At 41.2% G+C, this 20442-nt stretch overlaps 1 protein-coding gene across 1 annotated transcript in view; it reads left to right on the plus strand.

Annotated features, from left to right (window-relative positions):
• Positions 1-20442, plus strand: part of DHX36 (DEAH-box helicase 36) — a gene marked incomplete in the record, with an annotated part of 1900459 nt that overhangs the window by 1553225 nt on the left and 326792 nt on the right. Inside the window, 3 exon segments of the mRNA XM_044070516.1 lie at positions 4137-4220; positions 4391-4490; positions 4587-4677. Of these exon segments, the coding sequence (XP_043926451.1) occupies positions 4137-4220; positions 4391-4490; positions 4587-4677 (275 nt within the window).

A 20442-nucleotide genomic window follows, 5' to 3' on the forward strand; every position in this document is an offset into this window, starting at 1 on the left:
CCTGACCAAATAGCTTTCTGACTATATTTAGCTAATTTGTACTGCAAACAGTCTTTAGCTGTCTGGCCCTTTTAGGCCCATTCTGCTAGATCTACGGATACCTTATCTGATCTTCCTCCAAATCTTCTACTGTTCATGTCTCTGCTGCAGTCGCTGGTTCCAATACTCCTCTCTTGTGATGCCTGTTGCAAGTATACATGGACTTCAGGAGTAGAGTTTCCTTGGTTTGACAGTGCTGTGGTATATCCTTCCTTGAGGGCCTCCCAAGAATTATGTAGATGGGGACCCTACCCAACAGTGAGGGAGAATGAAGAGGACATCATCATATTTAGGAGTTATGTACTTACCATAACTTGGTATATGTGTTGTCCTTCATTCTTCCCTCCTAGCCCTCCTCTGGCCTTATATTTCTAGAAGGATATCGGACACTACAGGAACCTAGGATTCCTAGGTTTTTAGTCATAATTCTTTCTTTTCTGTCCTGTCTTTATAAATCAGTAGACCTAGACAGCAAACTTGATCCGAGGAGTTAGAGGGCATGTGTTGCATTATGGGAAAAGGGAGGAGCTTGAGATTTGGATCTGAAGTCTAGAAAATGCAGCTGAGTCAGATCCAAGGATCAGATCCGTAACCTATCAGTGAGGAAGAATGAAGGACAACACATATTCCAAGTTATGGTAAGTACATAACTCCTAATTTTCTTTCCAAGTTTCACAAAGGTATTTGTGTGTGTGTGTGTGTGTGTGTGTGTGTGTGTGTGTGTGTGTGTGTGTGTGTGTGTGTGTGTGTGTATATATATATATATATATATATATATATATATATATATATATATATATATATATATATTGAAGCATTACTACTACAAATAAGCCAAAGAACGTATCATCACCTCATGCAAATTTCCAAAGTCCAAATAAAATACACAGCTTTCGCTGATGACCTAACATATATTTTGATTTGCCAGATCCTGGACTCAATAAACATGTTTTCTAAAGTATCAAACTATGAATCGAATCCAAATAAATCAATTATCTTCCCAATAAACCCCTCAACCACAAGGAATTCTACTTTTCTGAGACAAGAATCAAAGTATATTACTCCCTTAAATACCTGGGTATCCAATTCAGTCACACAGTTAGACTTATTAAAAATGACCTCTATAAAACACAGTCTAACATTACAAACGACATTAACAGATGGATAAACCTAAAATCGGCTCCCTTATCTAAAGCACCAATTGTTAAAATGAACATTCTCCCAAAAATATTATACCAGTTTAATACTATTTTGATCTACATTCCAAGAAACTTCTTCAATAAAATGGAAAAGCAATTGGCGGCATTCATTTGGTACCCTAAAGGTACTAGAATAAGTTATTGTAGATTAAAACTACCTAAAGAAAAAGGGGACCTTGGGCTACCAGCCATCCAATTGTACTATGAAATTATATGTGCTAGTAGTTTATTCCAAATAGCAAACTGCACTCCAACAAATAAGGACTGATACCCTCTATGATAAAATTATATTGCCAACACCTAAACTCAACTAATATTAACCCCAGGGCTATTCCGTATATGAACTCAAAAATCCTTAAGTCACTTAAAATCCACCCAAATATTAAAAATCTATGCCTGGTATTTCAGAAATTAATAACCTCCCTACAGCTTTAGATACTCTTACACTCCTACAACCAATCCACATGAGTCCAACCATAAGATTCAACAACTTTTTGTTAAATTTAGATCAGCACCCTATAATTAAGGAATGCACTATTTGGGATTTTTATCAATTAAAAAAACTTCCGTTGGAAGATGTTAGAAATTGCCTAAGAAAAGGTAAAAGTTATAATATAATAATTAGACAGATAATTTTCCTAGTTAACGTATTAACCACAAACATTAAATTCAGAGATCTTGATATTTCCTTATCTCAGCTGATTCAAAAAATACTACTCTGTAGGTCCAAAATGCTATCAAGCACATACAAACTAATAGTTAAAATTAAACTTCAAGACTATATTCTATTCTCAAAATACTGCAAAGATAAAAACAATAACATTGCTTCTAATCAAAAATTGTCAGCAATAGAAATCACCATGAAGCTGACCCCCATTAAAAAAATTAATACATACCCAAATTATGATAGACAATCCTTATCATACACCTGTCCTAAACAAAATTGATTCTACTCACTCCCCATACTGTCCCTTCTGTCCTGCAATGTTAGCAGACACCCTGCATATTTTTTGGAGCTTGCGAAAATGTTTATAAATTATGGTATTTGCTAAGAACTAAATTAGAGAAAAAAGGCTACACAAAGGCAACCCTCTCATGGGAAACTGCAATACTTCATATAATTCCAGAAAACCTTTCTTTTATAAATAAACATGTTATAATGACACTTTCTGCATTGTTGAAATTTTATGTAGCAAAAAACTGGCTGGATAGATCTAAAATCTCATGGCAAGACTTCAGATATATGGTTAAGAAATATATATATGCAAATTGTTTACAAAAAGTCAAAAGAAACTTGTATATTTCCAAAAGTATTGGAAAGTGCTATTACACATTCTTGAATAAAAAAAACATTCAAATTTAATGCACTAAGAAAGCCTTTAATTTGGCTTCATGGACTGCTCATCTTCAGCTTCTCAGACATATAAACCCATTCTTCTGTTAACTTAGAGGGTAAATTGCCCACTTCGGTGACACCTGATTGTAAATAGTGTATTTAGTTTATTGGCTGTGTTTTTATTTGTTAATAGTTTGGTATACAGCTTGTACTTGTAATACGTTAAGTTTATTCAACAACAAGTATTGCATATAGTAACAGTTGTACCCTTATGAGCTGCAAATTGTCAATTTGTTATCTTTTGATTGGTCACCTGCTATGTCATTGTTATTGTATACATATTGGACCTGTGTCTTTTCTTATGTAATATGTAAAAACAATAAAAATCTTATTTGAAAAAAAAAATTGGGTAAGTCCGTTACCAAAGTAACCTTAGCCAGGTGGCTAACTGATTATGCATTTCCTTTGTCTACAAAACAGGTTTTTCTTTACCAAAACTCTTAAAAGTGCATTTCACCAGGTCTATGGCAACTTTGTCGGTATTTTTTTCCAAATCTTCCATGGATGATATTTGTAGTGCTGCAACTTGGGCAAATCCTCCTACATTTATTACTTATTACAGATTGGATCTGGTCTCTAGGGGAAGAGCAGCCTTCGGTTCAGCAGTGTCTTTCTGGGATTTAGGTAGCTGGGGATTCTGTCCCATTTGTTGAGGAATGAATGAATGAAAATTGACAACATCAGATAAAGAAGTACTCACCATAATGTTCCATCTGTGTTGTCCATTTTCATTCTTCAACTCCCCTCCCTTTCTTTCTTGACTTCTGGAAGGATGAGAAGATACTAAAGGAACTAGTGTTCCTGCGTTTGAACTCCAGATACTGTTTTTTTGTATAATGGTTGTTTCTTGGTCAACAAAAAAGATCTTGGGTATGGTAGGGGACTGGGGTATTATAGGTAAGGGAGGAGCTCAAAAGTTTTCAGTATCTACGAGCTGTAAAAAGCGGTGAGTCTGATCAGACGGTCGGAACCGAACCCATTTGTTGAGGAAGAATGAAAGTGGACAATGCAGATGGTAAGTTATCATTTGAACATAACTTCTTTTTTTGTTGTTGGATTTTTTTTTTACTGTTAGCCAGTCAGTATTAAAATCTTCCATTATAATGGTGTCTTGGTAGATAAAGAAACCAACTAAAAGAGTTCCACAGTCGTGTCAGTGTTATTTCCAGGGGGATGAATACTCCTACAATAGTTATGGTTTTATGGTAATGATTAAACATTATTCTGTTGTGTATTGAAGATTATTTAATTTAAAATTTGGCTTAAAATGTGACAAAAGTTTTTATAAGCATAGTTTTGTCATTAAAATACAAGAAGGCTATGGATTCATCCTCATTTGACCCGAGATGAGGATAATTTGCTGGTTAGCTTGGCTGTCCAACAGTGTTTGAATACCATCATGAGTTATTCTGTTTAATATGATTATAAGCCACCTGCCATCTCTTGAATTATTCCTTTTCAAGAATGAGTACACTGTTAAAATATTTCATAATTTTGCCCAGGGCTGGGAGGAAGCAAAGAAATGTGGTGCCAGATCAGAGAGGGACTACTGCTGGAAGAATTTCTTATCTCCAAATTGTCTGAAGGTACGTGACTTAACACACACACACAGATGCAGAGAAAATTTAGAACAGCAAAATTCTCCCTGTATGTATTATGTCAGAATTCTAAAGAAGTTTTTTAGACACACTCTGTAGCTGGAGGCAAAAGTTAGCTTCAGTACTCATAATATACAATTCCTTATACTGTATCTTAGATGCTACATGACATGAAAAGACAATTTGCTGAACATCTCATGGCAGCTGGATTTGTAGCCAGCAGAAACCCAACAGACCCACAGTCAAATGTCAATTCAGGTAAACCCTTACATGTTACTGTACGTATTGTCTAAGTAATTTATCTGTTTGCACTTTGTTATATTATGCTAAGAAAAACACTTATGATTTTTATAGATAATATGAAGCTAATTAAAGCTGTCATCTGCGCTGGATTGTATCCAAAGGTTGCAAAGATCAGAATAAACCATGGCAAGAAACGGAAAACGTAAGCTTTTAAACTTTTTATACCTTTCTGAATAGTGTGTTGAATTTAATTTTTGTTAAACCTGCTTATAATATTTTGTATTTTATAGAGGCCTTTTGTCATTTTTTTGTTTTGTACAACACAGGAGATTAGTGTTGCAGAATTACACAAGGAGATTATGTGTGTGACACAATGCTTCTATTAGAGGGCCATTGAAGCAGAAGAAAGCCGAAGAGGCACTGCATGATGTTGTGTTGCAGTGCCTGCAGTGCATTTATCTGAGCAAGCTAAGAGAGTTTTTGTAACCAATATATTTAGGTGTCCGCCAGTGGTCCTTCTCCGAATAACAACCCAAGTCCCATTTTGTGTTTTGTAGTTTTATTTTGTGATGTCACAGCCTTTTCCCCCTGTTTGCATTGTTGGAGGGAGAGTGTTAGGCTCTGTTATACATGCAGCACTCCCTGGGATTGACAGTGTGATGTATCTGAATTTAACTGGATTGAAAGCCTAACTGTGGCTAGGGCGCAGAATGAAATTGATTGTAAATTTATGCTTAAAGCCACACGGAAATTTAATCCTACAGGATTATTTGAATCGCAGCGGTGGCACGATTTCTTGTAACAATTTTGACTTGAATTACTTGGCAGTATACTCTCTCCTTTTAGACTCGCTTTTATATACTGAGTTTTACTCTGGACTTTGCTCATCTTCATTTGTGAAACAATCAGTACTTAAGATTGTATTCTGTGTAGTGTAGGTGCAGCTCAGTTGACATCTGCTGCTGTTGTTCAGCTGCCCTGGAAAACCACTGTTGCTGGCATCAGGGAAGGGACCAGGGGATGCTCCTTTGCTAACCTGTTCTGAAGAGCTTCGTTCCTAGGGAAGGGACCGTCTTTCAAACTGTGTTTTTTGGGGGAGGGGTCTCCCAGAAAAAGGATACCTAAATCTAAACACACTTCTCCTAAAGCAGTTAAGGAGGATTGGCAGGGCTTTGCAAATTTGGTTTTAAATATTAAGTCTTCCCTTCATTGTAAAAGAGAGATTCACAGCTTGAGGGACAGGAATTTGACTTAAATTGTTTTTCGGGTTCCCACTTCACAGAATGGAGAAGCTGACTCTGAAGACAATTATGCTTCAGCTTTCCCACCTGAAGAGTTGTCTTTCTGATACCATTGCTATAATGAAGGACTTGTTTCTGTGGGAACAAAAGAATATCAGAAATGTATTCTGAGTATCGGAATTCCATCAAAGATAATGGTTTGTTACAGGTGGATTTTTCTCTTTCTGCGTCTGTTCTTCCTGTGTTCTGATAAAGTCCATTTTCATTGGACAAAAGTGCTTATTCTATTTTGTGTGGTAATAAACACTATGGGGATCTCTGAATCTTGCTTCTTTTTTTATTTTTCTTGGTTTGAACTGTGGTTTTTCACTAGTTTGTGTTACTAGCCTTGGTGAATGCTTTTTTTGGCAACCAGCTTTTTGCCTGACAGTCCGTGTCCTGCTCTAAGAAAGTCTTGTAAACTGTATATTCCTTACACCCACATGTTCATTGTTTCTAACCCCAAATCAGATCCGGCAGTAATTAGTTTCTGCCAGTCTCCTTTCAGTATATAGTCCTATCCCTTCTGACAAAATGGGGAAGGTGTTTCATCGATTTGAGATTATAGTTTATACTACTTGCACCTTGGTAAATTGCTAGGCTCATGTCTAAATTTTCTGATGGCTTCTTTCGACAACATGAGGAAATGAATCGTTGAACTTTCTGCTTCAGAAGCGAAGCGTTCTTTTAAATGTGCTTATGACACTTTTGATGATGATTCCTGAGTGGCTGCCATTGCCTTTTTGAAAATATTTGACTGTCTGCCTTCCTAGAATTTGAGAGGATGCCAGAAATGCTCCCCTGGTTAAAGTATTTGTACTTTCTCTGTTGAGTTCCTTAAAATGTTTGAAATGGGAAAGTTAATTTAGTAGGTCACTCAGAATTTTTAACCCTCTTTTCCAAAGCACAATAGAAACTTTGCTTCCAGTTCATTTTCTTTTTTCAGGAAGCAGAATAAGCATTCTTGACAAGGCCCAGGTTAACAGTTTCAAAAAGTGAGGTGGGATGGAGGATTCAAAGAAGAAAGGACGGTCCTTCCCAGAATCAAGAACAGTCTAGGAAACCAGAATAACTGAGTGTCCATTAGTGTGTTTCCCATCCATAATGTGGCAATCCTAGAGTCTAGGCCATCAGTTTCCTCTGTTGCAACAGATAAATTCCAACACTTTGATACTGAGAATAATTTTTTTTTATTCCTGGTGGTACATTGTTTGCTGTTTTGTTCATTACACTGGTATTTTTTGGTTAAATCATTCTAAAAGACTGTAACCGATTAGTGGGATTCTCCAAAAAGCGGTGTAGAACTTAAATCAAATAACACTGAAAAATTCTACAAAAATTCACCAAGGCAAGGCTCCGGTCTGACAGTTGTATTTTTTAGAGCGTTCATTCTTTAATAGTATATCAAGAACATCTTCAGAAAATACAAAATGGACTATGAAAACTGTTTAAAAGAGTGATCTAAAATCACATGACTAGTCATGTCCAATCACCAATTAAAAAGTGGTGGGTGTTGTCACAAAAGTATATACCTGTATATGTAACTTATAGAAACCACTCATGTTAAAACATTTACATTGAATTATAAAAAGAGATGATCAGTATGTACTTAAACAAAAATAATGAAAGTAAAAATAATCTCTCAGCAAAGTTTCTGCATTTGCAAAAAGCATTTGTTGTTTATGGACTTTAGTCCAGGAGCACATCAACTCTAAGTTTAATTTGCCATGCTGCTTCACAGCATTCAAGCCTTGCTTTTAGTCTCCAGTAAATATTTCCACACTAACAGAATCCAAAACAAAAAATGTGGATTTCTTGAAGTTAGAGCAAACAGCAGCATGCTTAGCAAGAGCTTTGTTAGTCTTTTTTTTCTTATTGCTAATATATGATGTTTTGTAGTCCTATCTCACCTTCATTCTTACATATGGGATCGGAGCCAATCCTCAGCTCCGACTCGACCTATTTACAAGCTGGAAGTCTTCTAGTTGGCTCATGGCTAGGTAGGTATCCCATGGTGCACCAGTACAATCCCCAGATCTCATTTGCCACGTTCAGTTGTGCTTCTCTGTGGCTCTGCCAAAGTGTTGAATTCACTTAATCTTTTTCCAAAATTATTTTGGGACTGTTTAGTTTAAAATAGAAAAACTGTTTCTGTATTGTTGTTGGTCAGTTAGCGTAGTTGCTGTTAGTATAGTTAGCCTTATACTTGCGCCATTTGGTGCAATATTTGGCCTTTTGGCCTTTTTTGACTTAGTATTGGTATCCTGTGTGATGGTTTTCGTGTCTTCATAGACTTACTATTGGTAGGCACCTTTTGCGCTCTGTTACACTGTGTGTTATTAGTAGGCTAGTCTAGTTTTCAGCAGTTTCCCGCTTGTTGAATTGTTTTATTGTTAACAGAACTACATTCTGTTATCTCTAGTCATAAGTCTTAGTTTTTTGCGGATTCCCGCTTGTTCGTTGATTACTGTTGTTAACAGAACTAGGTTTTGTTGTCCCTTGTTGATATTAGTTAGAATGTGTGAAATTCTTTACTTCTGTAACCTTATAGGTCTGTTTTACTTAGACCACCTAGTTTCTTCATTTTCCTTTCTGCCCTAGCTAGGCCCATTTAAGTTAAAGGACCTAGTCCTCATGGCGTCTATCTCCTTCCTGCAGGGCTAGGCCCATTTAAATTAGAGGACCTAGTCCTCCTTTTCCTTCTTCTCTGTGTGTTTGTATGCTCATCTCTGTGAGAATGTCTAAAGAGAGTAAGGATCATAAGCCATCTGGCTTTAAGAAATGTATTAAATGATCACAGAAGATGTCCATAACGGATGGCCACGGCAACTGCGCTTACTGTTTGGGGGCCATCCATTTACAAGAGACCTATTTATTTTGCCATGCTTTCAGTCCTAGGGTGTTGCAAGAGAGGAAAAACAAGCTCATCCTAAAAGGCTTTCTTAAACCTTCATTTGAGGAAGATCTGTCTAGCTCTTCATCCTCTTCCAAATTTACAAAGGGAAAGTCTAAATCTTCTAAGAGGCCCTCCCCGGCTGGTGTCTCGGAGCCACCTCTTAAAATCACCAAATCAGACAAGTTCACTGTCTGTTCGGCTCCACAGACTTCGGTGCTGACTGAGAGCAATATGGTGATTACAGGGTCGGTTCCAAGTATTTCAGAGCCGACCACTGAGACCATTTCACTGAGACGGTCTATGGATCCTCTACCAGCCTCCGCTATATTAAAATCTCTACCTCAGAGATCCCGCTCTCCTACTCTGTCATCCAGGTCTTCCAGGAGTTTATCGGAAGAAGATGTAGGGAGGGTAATGCTGAGACTGTTGAAGTCATCTGCTTTGCCTAAATTGCTGTTGCCTCCGACCCAGTCAGTTCCGGAGCCACTTGTCTGTTCAGCCCTGTGCGATCATTCCTTTGAACCATGCTGGTCTTTCTGAGCCGGAGTGTTTGGTACCACTGGTGGAACCTTCGGTTCCGGCTCCCCCTGTGGCTGTTTCAGAGTAGAGTTCTGCTCCAACGCTTTCGGCGCCGTCCATAGTGTCTAGGGGCTGAAGCTCCATGCTCGGCCCTGACAGGGATGCTTGGAACCAAACTTCTTCGGTTCCGAGTCTTCCTCTCAGCGAGTCGGCTAGGATGTGTTCGGACCCTATGTCTATCTCAGAGCCAATGGCATCCTCGGTCTCCTTGGAGCCGGGGAGGTCTTCAGAGCCAGAGAGGTCGGCATTTGAGTTGATGAGGAGTGTGCTGTCCCGATCGTCAGCTCCTACCAGAGGTACCGACACTCTTCCCCCTAAAGCACTTACTTCTGTCTCAGCTCTTTCTCCTTCCGTGGACAGCAGAGACCCTCAGCCTCAGGAGCCACCGGCTTGTGGCTCCCACTCTTCTTTGACCTCCCCGGAATGTACTGAGGAGCCCCCACAGAAGAGAACATGTAAGAGGAAGCATGTAGACTCCCAGGATGAGTCTCTGACCTATAACACTGACCTCGAGGAGTCAGATGGGTCCCCCAAGTCGTCCTCTGATGATGTCTCCTTTATAGACATCCTGGAAATCCTTAAGCAGAGGTGCGGCAGGTCCACTGTCACCCCTTCTGATGAGGAGTCGGTGTACGTAAAGGCTTTTGTGTCTCAACCTTCAGCATCTTGGGTGTCTCCACCTTTCGATGAACTGATGGAGCTAGTTAGTCGAAAGGTGTGGGATACTCCTGATGCCATGGAGCCAGTCCCCAGGAGACCGAATAAGTTTCGTTCTGCCCCTCCTGAGAAAGATTTTTTGTGTAAAGGTGTTCCCGTAGATGCCATGGTGGTGGCAGCAACCACTAAGGGAGCTAGCTGAAACTTCTTCTGTTCATCCGCCGAATAAGGAATCTCGAACGATGGACAGATACGGGAAGCGTATCTTTAGTTCAGCGGCATTTAGCCTTAGGTCGCTGAACTACCTTACACACTTCACGAGGCTTCAGAGCGATGTCCTTAAAGAGTTAGATTATCTACAAGGTACATATACTGAGGGGAGTCCCTGACGAGGTTTCTGCCCAGTTGTCCACCTTGAACTCTATCGTCAACTCTTCCATGCGGCTTATTTCATATGCAGCCAATGGAACGAGTAGAGTAGCGGGTTCAGGAATTTCCCTAAGGCATCATTCCTGGATGCATTTGTGTAACTTTGCGGAACAGTTCGTCTACCTTTACCAACGCCCCCTTCGATGGTTCCTCATTGTTTGGACACAAGGTAAAGGAGGCTCTCACCCGGTGCAAGCAAGAAGGAAAAACACTCTCTGCCGTGGGAGTACATTTCACTGTTCCCTGTAGACCAAACCCTAAGGGTCAGAGGGGTGGTAAAATGTGGTTCAGGAAGTCCCAGAGGATGGAGAGGGTGACTCCTTCTTCAGAAGCTGAGGAGGAGGAGAAAATGGTAGACCTCGCCCTAGAGGCAGGGGTGGTCTGCAAAACCAGGGTGGAAGCGATTCCTTTCGGGGCTGGCCTTACCAGCGCTCCTGATGTGAGGCCCGACTGTGCTTCTCTGGGGCCGGTCGGGGGTCGCATTTCTTTGTATCCAGAAGCCTGGCTGGGTATCACTCAATACAAGTGGGTACAAAGAATTATTACCAGAGGTTGTCATACCCTTTTCTCTTCCACCTGTTGTTCCCAAGAAGATCCCGGATGTTCCACCCAGTCACAGGGATCAGGCAACTGTGGAGGTCAACAAGTTGCTGTCAAAAAGAGTCATCCAAACCGTCCCAGCAGACCAAATAGGATCCGGAACTTACTCCAGATTCTTTTTAGTGCCAAAACGTACAGGGGACTGGCGGCCCATTCTGGACCTCAGCAGATTGAACGAATCAGTAAAGAAGGACAAGTTCCGGATGGTGACACTGCAGTCTATACTCCCGTTGTTAGGGAAAGACAGTTGTATGTGCTCAGTAGATCTCCAAGACGCCTACTACCACATAAAAATGGACAGGGCATCGAGGAGTCATCTACGCTTCTGGCTGGGAGCCAGTCATTGCCAGTTTCGTGCTCTGCCCTTTGGTCTCACCACAGCCCCCAGGGTGTTCACCAAATGTATGGCAGTAGTGACAGCTCACCTGAGACATCGAGGATTCCAGGTGTTTCCGTATCTGGACGACTGGCTCTTGACCGCCCCCACCAGGCATCTACTTCTTCAGACCAGGGACGCTACTGTTCAGCTTTGTGCCCAGCTGGGAATTTCTATAAACTCTGAAAAATCTGCCTTACTGCCCTCTCAATCTGTGATTTTTATAGGCGCAGAGATAGACATGTTGGCTTGTCTTCCTGCCTAAAGGACACAGAATCTGGTTCTTCAAATTCTGCGTCTTCTCCCCTTATGAAAGGTCAAAGCCAAGACTATTCTGCAGCTTCTAGGGACCATGGCTTCCACCATATTACTAGTAATATAGTGGCACTAGTAATATGACTTCCACCATATTACTATTGCCACCAGCCAGGCTACACATGAGAATTCTTCAGTGGCTCTTGTCGTCCCAATGGTCTTTTCAGCACCTCCCATTATCTCATCACATTCTGCTGACAGAATCTTGCAAGAAGGATCTCCTTTGGTGGACACTACCCAATCAGTTAACCATGGACACCTCATTTGTTCCTCACTAACCCATTGCCACTATGACCATGGATGCCTCACAGATAGGGTGGGGGCATTATCTTGGCAGGACTGTCCAAGGCACATGGCAAGATCACGAGGCTCACCTGCATATCAGCGTTCTAGAGATGAGGTCGGTGCTCCTGGCGTCACAAGCACTCCACGACAATCTGATGTTAGCCATTTACTACACCCCTTTTCATATGTGTAGGATGTAAACTGTCCTTGTGCAAATATTGGTCCACAAATGTTTCTTTTCTGTGAATTTTTTTAAGAAGATATTTTTGAGATTCATCCAAGGACAAGGCAATAGCTAGATAGCCGATAGTCTTGCCAAAATCACTGACTGTAAATATTAAGAAATCAGTGCTGGTGTTGAGGTAGCTTACGAATGTGGAAAAATCCTTGTGACCCCTCCACAACAAGAAGAGGTTGCCAGTGTATCTGTGATAGAATGTGATGTGATTAGACAACTGGTGGGATTTTAAAAACTTGTGTTCCCATAATGCCATGACTAGATTGGCGAAAACGGGGACTACCCTTGCCCGCATAGCAACACCAGCTTTTGTTTAGAATATTTGCCTAAAAAGCGGAAAATATTATTGTCCAACACCAAATCTACTTGCTTGCAGATGGTGTTGAACTTGTTGTCAAGGGAGGTGAACTCCCTTAAGTATTCTCTAGCAAATTCCACCCCAGTGTCTTGTCTGATACAGGTGTAAAGGGACACAACATCTAGGGAAACAATATTTTCACAAGGACAAATAGTACTCCTTTCAGGCGAGCCTTTCCTATTCATATTTTAGCTGAAATGTCACTGATTGTAATCATCATCACAGATAATTGGAGGATAAGCTTAGGAAATATTGAATTGGCTAGAATTGTAGGGGACAAACCTCTGTTTAACCATAAAACACCTTTGTGACAACACCCACCATTTTTAGCAGAGCTAAAATTTCTCTCCTGGAAGACAGCCTTCCTCTTGGCCATCACTTCAGCCAGAAGAGTCTCTGAACTGCAAGCACTTATGGAGGTGGAACCCTTCATCATCTTCCATGCAGACAGGGTATCCCTCAGAATTGATCCATCCTTCATGCCCAAGGTGGTGTCCAGTGTGGCTCTCAACCAATCCATCCATTTACCCACCTTCTTTCCTAACCCCCAAAACAAGGGGGAAAGGATTCTGCACACACTAGATATGCACTGACACCTCAGATACTGTCTGGACGGGATTAAACCCTTCAGGAAGTCTGATCAGTTGCTGGTTAACTTTGCTTCAGGGACAGAATGCAAAGCCATCTCCAAGCAAACAACTTCCAAATGGATAGCACACAGCATCCATTTCTGCTACCAACAGCATGGCAAGCTTCCCCCCAAGGGGATCAGAACACACACCACCAGAGCAGCCTCCACTTCTGCAGCTTTTCTTAGAGGAGTCCCCACCAGGGACATCCTGGAGGCTGCCACCTGGACATCTGTTCACACTTTTACCAAGCATTACCACCTGCCTCTCTTCTCCAAATCCAGGGCAAGGTTTGCCTCTACAGTCTTGCAGGGCATGCTAGCCAGCCCCTAGCTTCCTAGACTGCCTCCACCCATTTCCTCAGCTTTGGGAATCTACCCAAATGTGATGACTGCAACAGTGAAACACGAAGAACATAGTACAGTTGTATACACTTACCATAAATGTAGATGTTCAAGTGTATTTACTGTTGCAGTCCTGGCTTCCCTCCCTCAATCCCCCTTTCTCTATTTTCTTCCTTTTTATATTTCCCCTTGTTATTCTCCTTTCCTTATAAGGGACATATTGGTATTTATTTTCCTATGGTGGAGTTCTGCCACCAGAGCCTGGCCTCCTACTTTGGGGGCTCCTGACAGGTTAGAGAAAGAAAAACTGATGTAATGGTGTCGGATGCCTTCCTTTATACCACTGACGACCTGATGTCAGTCCTCAAGCGACAGCAACCGATGCACAAATTTATTTATTTATTTTATTTATTTATTGACATTTGTTAACCAGGTTAGTCCAACTGGGTTATTGTCCCATTTTCAGTGGAGACCCGAGGAGAAAAGCTCCAGCAAATACAATATATGATCACAGAACAAGAAAAAACAAGTATTACAAACAATAATAGCAAGCAATAGAAATAAACATCTACCTGTGTAGAAATAAACAATCACATTTTTTATTTCTTTGAAAAAGTTAAATTCTTAGTTGCTGAACAGAAGGGGAAAGTCAAGACTGATAGGATGTAATGAGAGAGATAGAGATATGAGTGTGGGAGGAGGGGAGAGGTAAGTAGGGTCATAGCAGGGACAGGTTCTGGAATTGAGTAAATGTGTCTTCAGTTCTTTTTTAAATAGTGGAGTATGAGAGATGGAGCGTATATCAAGGGGAAGTTTATTCCAAGCTTGGGCCACGGAATGCTTGTAGAGTTGCTTACCAACAGACTTGTTAGGGTGGTAGACATCAAGCAATTGCTGATTTGAGGTGTGGAGAGATCGAGAAGGGGTATAGATGGAAACAAGGAGAGATAGGGAAGGACAGCAGGAGGGTTTAAACAGCATAGAGTGCAGCATGTGAAATTGGTAGAGATGAAGTAATTGTGGGAGTTCCAGCCATTGTAGGGACTTTAAGGCAATACAGTGGTGAGTGTTGTTAGGGCTGTTAGTGATGAATCTGGCTGTTTTCTGGTAGGTTTGTTGAAGTTTGTTCAGGGTAGTAGTTTGAATATTTGTGAGAACTGGGGCAGCATAGAGGAGAGAGGGGAGGAGAAGTGCTTGTCCAAGGGTGAGTCTAGACTCAGGAGTGAGGTATTTTCTGTTCCAATATAGGAGACCAAGTTTTTGATGGCTTTTCTTTATGCATTGCTGTACATGTTGATTGAATTTTAGTTCATCATCAATGATAACTCCTAAGAGTTTAGTGTGGGTGTCAGGATGGATGGCTGTATTATCACAGGATTTAATGACAAAGGAAGATCTATATTGAGCAAGAGAACGGGGGAGGAAGAGCAAGAGTTTGTTTTTTTGGAGATTTAGGATTAGTAAGTTTTTTGAAATGCATTGTTCTGTGGAGCGTAGAGCTTTTTGGGTTAGAGTGTGTAGGTCAGAGATGTTGGCTGTAGAAATAATAGTGGAGTCATCAGCGTATTGAATGAGAGATGAATTATTGCAAGAGGTGAAGAGGTCATTAGTGAAGATATTGAATAAAAGGGGGCCTAAGATGGAACCTTGTGGAACCCCAGTAGAGATAGGCAGGAAAGGAGAATATGAGGAGAGCCATTTGACAGATTGTTGGCGTCCAGATAGATAGCTAGTGAACCAGCTGAGGGTGGAGGAGGATAGGTGAAAGTTTGCAAGTTTAAATAGAAGTAAAGGATGGGACAGGAAGTAGGTTTATTATTGTCCAGGGATTCTGCAATGGTGTGGGTGAAGGAGAGTAGAGCAGTAGTAGTGCTATGATAGGGGTGGAAACCATGCGAGTAAGTTGTGATTGAGAAGGTGGTTTAGAAGCTGAGTATGGATACATTTTTCTAGGATCTTAGATAGGGGGGATAGAATGGCAATAGGTCGATAGTTGGTAGGATCAGTAGAGTTGCCTCCCTTATGGAGAGGGGTGGTGTAGAAAGATTTCCAAAGAGTAGGAACAGTAGATTCTAGCATGGATCTATTAATTAATATAGTCACAGGGTAGGCAATAGAGTCAGCTGCAAGTTTGAGGAAGGTGGGAGGTAATTTATCAGTAGAGAGAGAGCAGGGTTTGAGTTTGAGCAGTAGAGATTTGATGTAAGAAGTGGGAAGTGGCTGGAAGGAGAAAAAAGTGTAATTGTGTCTGGGTGTTGGATCAGGTAAGGAGTAGGAGTTAGTTTGAGAGGGTAGGAGGTTCTGGATGGAGGAGATGAAGTGGGAATTTAGTAGGGTAGCTGTTTCCTCTGGAGTTGAATTTGGGTAGGGGGAAGGGTTAGAGGGAGAGCCTGGGTAAAGGATGCTGTTTAGTGTAGACCAGAATTTACGGGGGTTTGATCTATGTATATGCTGGCTTGAGCTATAATATGATTTTTTGTCTTTCATTGTTTGTTTTTTGGCAAGATTACGTAGTTGTCTGTATTTGAGAAGATGAGGTGTTTGATTAGTTTTGATCCAGGCTTTCCAGGCACTGTCTCTTTGTTTCATGATGGTCTTAGTTTGTTTTGAAAGCCAGGGGGCATGATTAGATTTCACTCTGATCATTCTAGAGGGAGCAAGGGAGTCCAGGATATTTAGGAAGATGCTATTAAAAGTGTCAATGGCATCATTCAGGGGAAGTTGTTTAAGGATGGACCAGTCAATGTTTTGCAGTAGTGAGTTAAATTGAGAAGAGTTAAATGAGGATAGTTTCCGACAATCTTTAAAGAGGTGGGGTTTAGGAGTGTGAGGGTCATATCTTAGGATAGAGGTAGGGAGATCGTCACTGAGGGAGTCTGGTAGGGTTTTTGGCTGCTGGTAATGTTGAGGGGAGTTATGTAAGAATCCAGTCTATAGTGGAGCTGGAGGTAGAGTGTTTGTGGAAACGGGTGGGGGTAGAAATTAGTTGGTGGAAACTATGAAGGTGAATACTGAGTGAAGGAGTGTCAGTAGAAAGTTTAGACCAGTCTATATTGACATCCCCAAGGATGAGTGTTTCGTAAGGTATATTGAGATAGAACCAGGAAAGTATGTTTTCCAGAATGGGTATATTGTTGCCAGGAGTCATATACATGGAAGCTACAGAAAGTTTTTTGTGAGGGTTTAGATGGAGGTTAAGAATGAGGAGTTCAGCAGGATGGAAGCTAGGAATAGGTGTGGGATAAGGTGAAAGGTTAAGGCTGTTAGAGTAGTGGATGGCTACACCACCTCCTTTCTTTGATGTTCTATCAGAGCGGTAGATGTTGTAACCAGGGGGGGGGAGTATTTCACTGTTTTAGATGTGAGGCTTGAGCCATGTTTCTGATAAGGATAGGATATGAGGGGTGTTGTAAGCTATCCAAGAGTGTAGATCAGTAATTTTATTTGCTAGGCTTTGAATGTTTAGTGAATAAAAAGTTAGGTGTTTGTGAGGTTTTGGGACTGAGGTTGTATATCTGATTGGTTGTTGGAAGAGGGTTGTGAGCAGGAGGTAGGTAAGGTGGATGAAGGGGGGGGTGCAAATACTAAGTCTCTGGTATTCAGGCCGGCCGAGGGCTACCCTGGCAGGGATAACCCAAATGTGATGACTGCAACAGTGAATACACTCTAACATCTACATTTATGGTAAGTGTACACAACTGTACTTTCAGTCACAGCCTCACCTCAGGCTTTGTCCCTACTAAATTTCACACTGCTACAGTCATCCCTTTCCATAAAGGGGGAGTGACTACAGACCCTGAGAATTATCGCCGCATTAGCCTGACGAGTCTGATATGTAAGGCTGTGGAGTGCATCACCATGGACCTAATTAACAAGGATTTAGGGAATCTCCAAACTCTAGATCCCATGGAATTTGGTTTTGTGAAAGGTAGATCATGCCTGCTCAACCTGGTTGACTTATTTGAGTCAGTCACCAGAGCTGTGGATGAGGGCAAGGCAGTTCATACAGCCTACCTCGATCTGTCCAAGTCCTTTGATACCATTCCCCACTCAAGAATTATTGATAAACATGCCAAACTAGGCATCAACCCCTATATCACTAGGTGGGTTGCAAATTGGCTCACAGATAGAACCCACAATGTGAAAGTAGCGGACTCCAGTTCAGACTACCAACCAGTCACGAGTGGGGTCCCACAGGGATCAGTCCTGCATCCCCTATCCTGTTTGGCATCTACTTCTCAGAAGTCCAGGCCAACACAGAGGGAATCTGGCTGACCAAGTTTGCAGACGTCTGCAAGCTGGGAGCCATTATTAACTCCCCACGTGATGTAGACATCCTACAGAAAGGCCTTGCTGAAACTAGTGATTGGTGTCGAAACCATGGCCTTGAGCTTAATGCCAAAAATGCGTCGTCATTCCCTTTGGGAAGAACTCCTGTCCCATTAATTACCACATCGATGGGAGCCCACTGGTGTTATAAGAGATCTGGGGATGCAGATTGACAGCAACCTCTCCGTCAAACACCACATTGCCACTGTGGTCAGAAAGTCCTTCTGTGTGGCACATCTCATTACCAAGGCTTTTGCATCCAAGAAGAAAGAGGTCATCATCTCTCTCTACTCTTTCCTCATTAGGCCAATCATAGAGTATGATGCCCCATTTGGCATGTACCTCACTAGACACATGCAACAGCTGGAGAGGCCACAAAAGTACCTCATGGAGAGGATCCTAGGCCTTAAACACATGTCCTACATGGACATACTCAAAAAACTCCAGCTATTCTGTCTCATATTGTCTACTAAGAGGTAATCTCTGCTTGACTTACAAAGCCACGTCTGACCCAGCTCTGTTAGAAATGCTACATCTAAAGAAATCCCAGTCCCTCTGCACCACATGCTCCAGAGGCCTCAACCTCATTATCACAATCAACAGAACATGCTGGAGAGACAGGTTCATAACCCAGAGACTGTCCATGCTTTGGAATAGACTTCCCATACATGTCAAACAGAGCACCTCACTGGCTCTCTTCAAGTGAAATCTTGAAGAGTAGATGAAAAATAGAAAGTTCACCCTGAGGATCACTCCACTGACTGTACTTGATAGAGGCACTGGGAACTAACGTCAGGCAGCACAATGCCAGGGCACGTCTGTGGGCTAAGCTTGTAAAGGCTCCAGGGCAATTAGCCTAGTACACACCTATGAACCTATAATGGGAGCATCTTCCCTTAAAACCTTGATCATTTTCTGTCTTGTCCTACTTTAAAGTATAATTTTCCCACAGTGTAATTTTGGAGTGTCAGTGGCTTTATTTGCAAGTTCACTAACTCGAGATTTTCTTCATTAACTTGCTTTGACATGGAGGGTATAACGTCTTCTCCCAAAACACTGGTACTGTAGCCTCTTCTGTATCTTCCTCTGCAAAGGACATTTCTAAGCCTAGATCACTTTCTGCCTTACTTTCTCTACTATCATTCCAGGCTTCCCGAGTGTGCTGTTTATGTTACAGTCCCTTACCTTAATAGAAGTGGATGCCACTCTATATTACTTTTCTTCTCCTGTTGCTACCTATGCCAGAACAAAGTGTATTGTCAATTTGTTTTAGTTCTCAGATTTCTTGATGCTTACATTCATCTTAAAAGTTCTTTCTCTGCTTTATACTAGTGGAAATAAGATTAGAACTCTGCATTGTTCTGCTTATCTCACTCTGTTTGGAGGCTTATCATTGAAGCTTGTAGGTTACTGTGACTACTTTTTGTCTTAAAATGATACTGTTAAGGTTTCCAGTACTTTGTCATTGGGGCATGCTTCCGCTTTCTGTCTAACCACAACCAGATTCAGACTTCTTTTATAATTTGTTTGCCAACTACCTTTTTCTGGTTTTGATTGTAAGACTCTGTATGAGGAACAGTGGTTTGCTGCTCCCCATTCTTATTCTGAATTGGTATAACGGTGTGCCACAATGAGTGCTTGGATTCTTCGTCCTCCACATTTCCACTGAGCTTTAAACTGGAAAGTCTTTCTAAAGTTGCATCATAAGTTTAACCAGGGGTTATAGCCACAAGATGGAGTTTTCCCAGCACTGTCTGAATGTTTACATGTAAGTGGATGCTGTTTCCTGTCACCATGATTGTATATTGCCACCACTTTTTGTTGATTACTAATCTTATACATGCACGTTAGGGAAACTTGACTAGGAAAGCCATGCTTCTAGAATCTAGCAGATTTTGAACTTCCCTGCCTTCTAAAATACACTATACTCTTACTAGCTTCATTGTAGCACAGTAACACAGGCCTGACTTATCCTGGCTGTAGTTGTTTTGCAGTCCAGAGGAACTAATTCATCTAAAGCTAGCTTTCCAGTTTCTGTGTTTGTAACAACATTTTCAGTGTTAAAGGCACAGAAGTTAACAGTGTTACCCCTTGCATATATTTATAATGAATAAGCACATCATTTGCAACTTTTTCTTTCACAGATATTACATTTATTACTTATAGTTTAATTCTTAGAAGCAGAAAATTAGTTTTTAAACATTTTATCCTTCCATTTAAGGTTATTATCTTACCAGAGTTCTTAGAATTACTTTTTAAAGTTATTTTAAGTCTGTCTACTGTTTAAAATTGTAAGAGTTTGTTTTGCTGTTACTGTCAAGATCAAACCAGAGCTTTAAAATAAAATATGCTTTGTTGGGCATTTGTGCACATAACTGGTTAACAATCTACAGTAAAATTCCAGGTACCTTGTACCACAGGAGATGTCCTTCAAGGATGCATCTGCAGTCCTTACAAATGGGGTTGTCCTGTCGTCAGGCAGCCCTTCGGTCGGCCGGATTCCAAAGTCTGGGTCTGGCTTCGGCTGGTGTCGCACTTCACCCGACGTCATTGCGGCAGTTCTTCGGTATAAAGGCATCAGCCGACGCCATTTTCCTCAGTCTTTCTTGCCGTGGCTCAAGCAGAAGCTGTTCGCAGTGCCGGGTCGGTCAG

This window comes from Protopterus annectens, chromosome 4.part1 (genome assembly GCF_019279795.1).
Source record: "Protopterus annectens isolate FY-2018-M chromosome 4.part1, PAN1.0, whole genome shotgun sequence".
Taxonomy (NCBI): Eukaryota; Metazoa; Chordata; order Ceratodontiformes; family Protopteridae; genus Protopterus; species Protopterus annectens.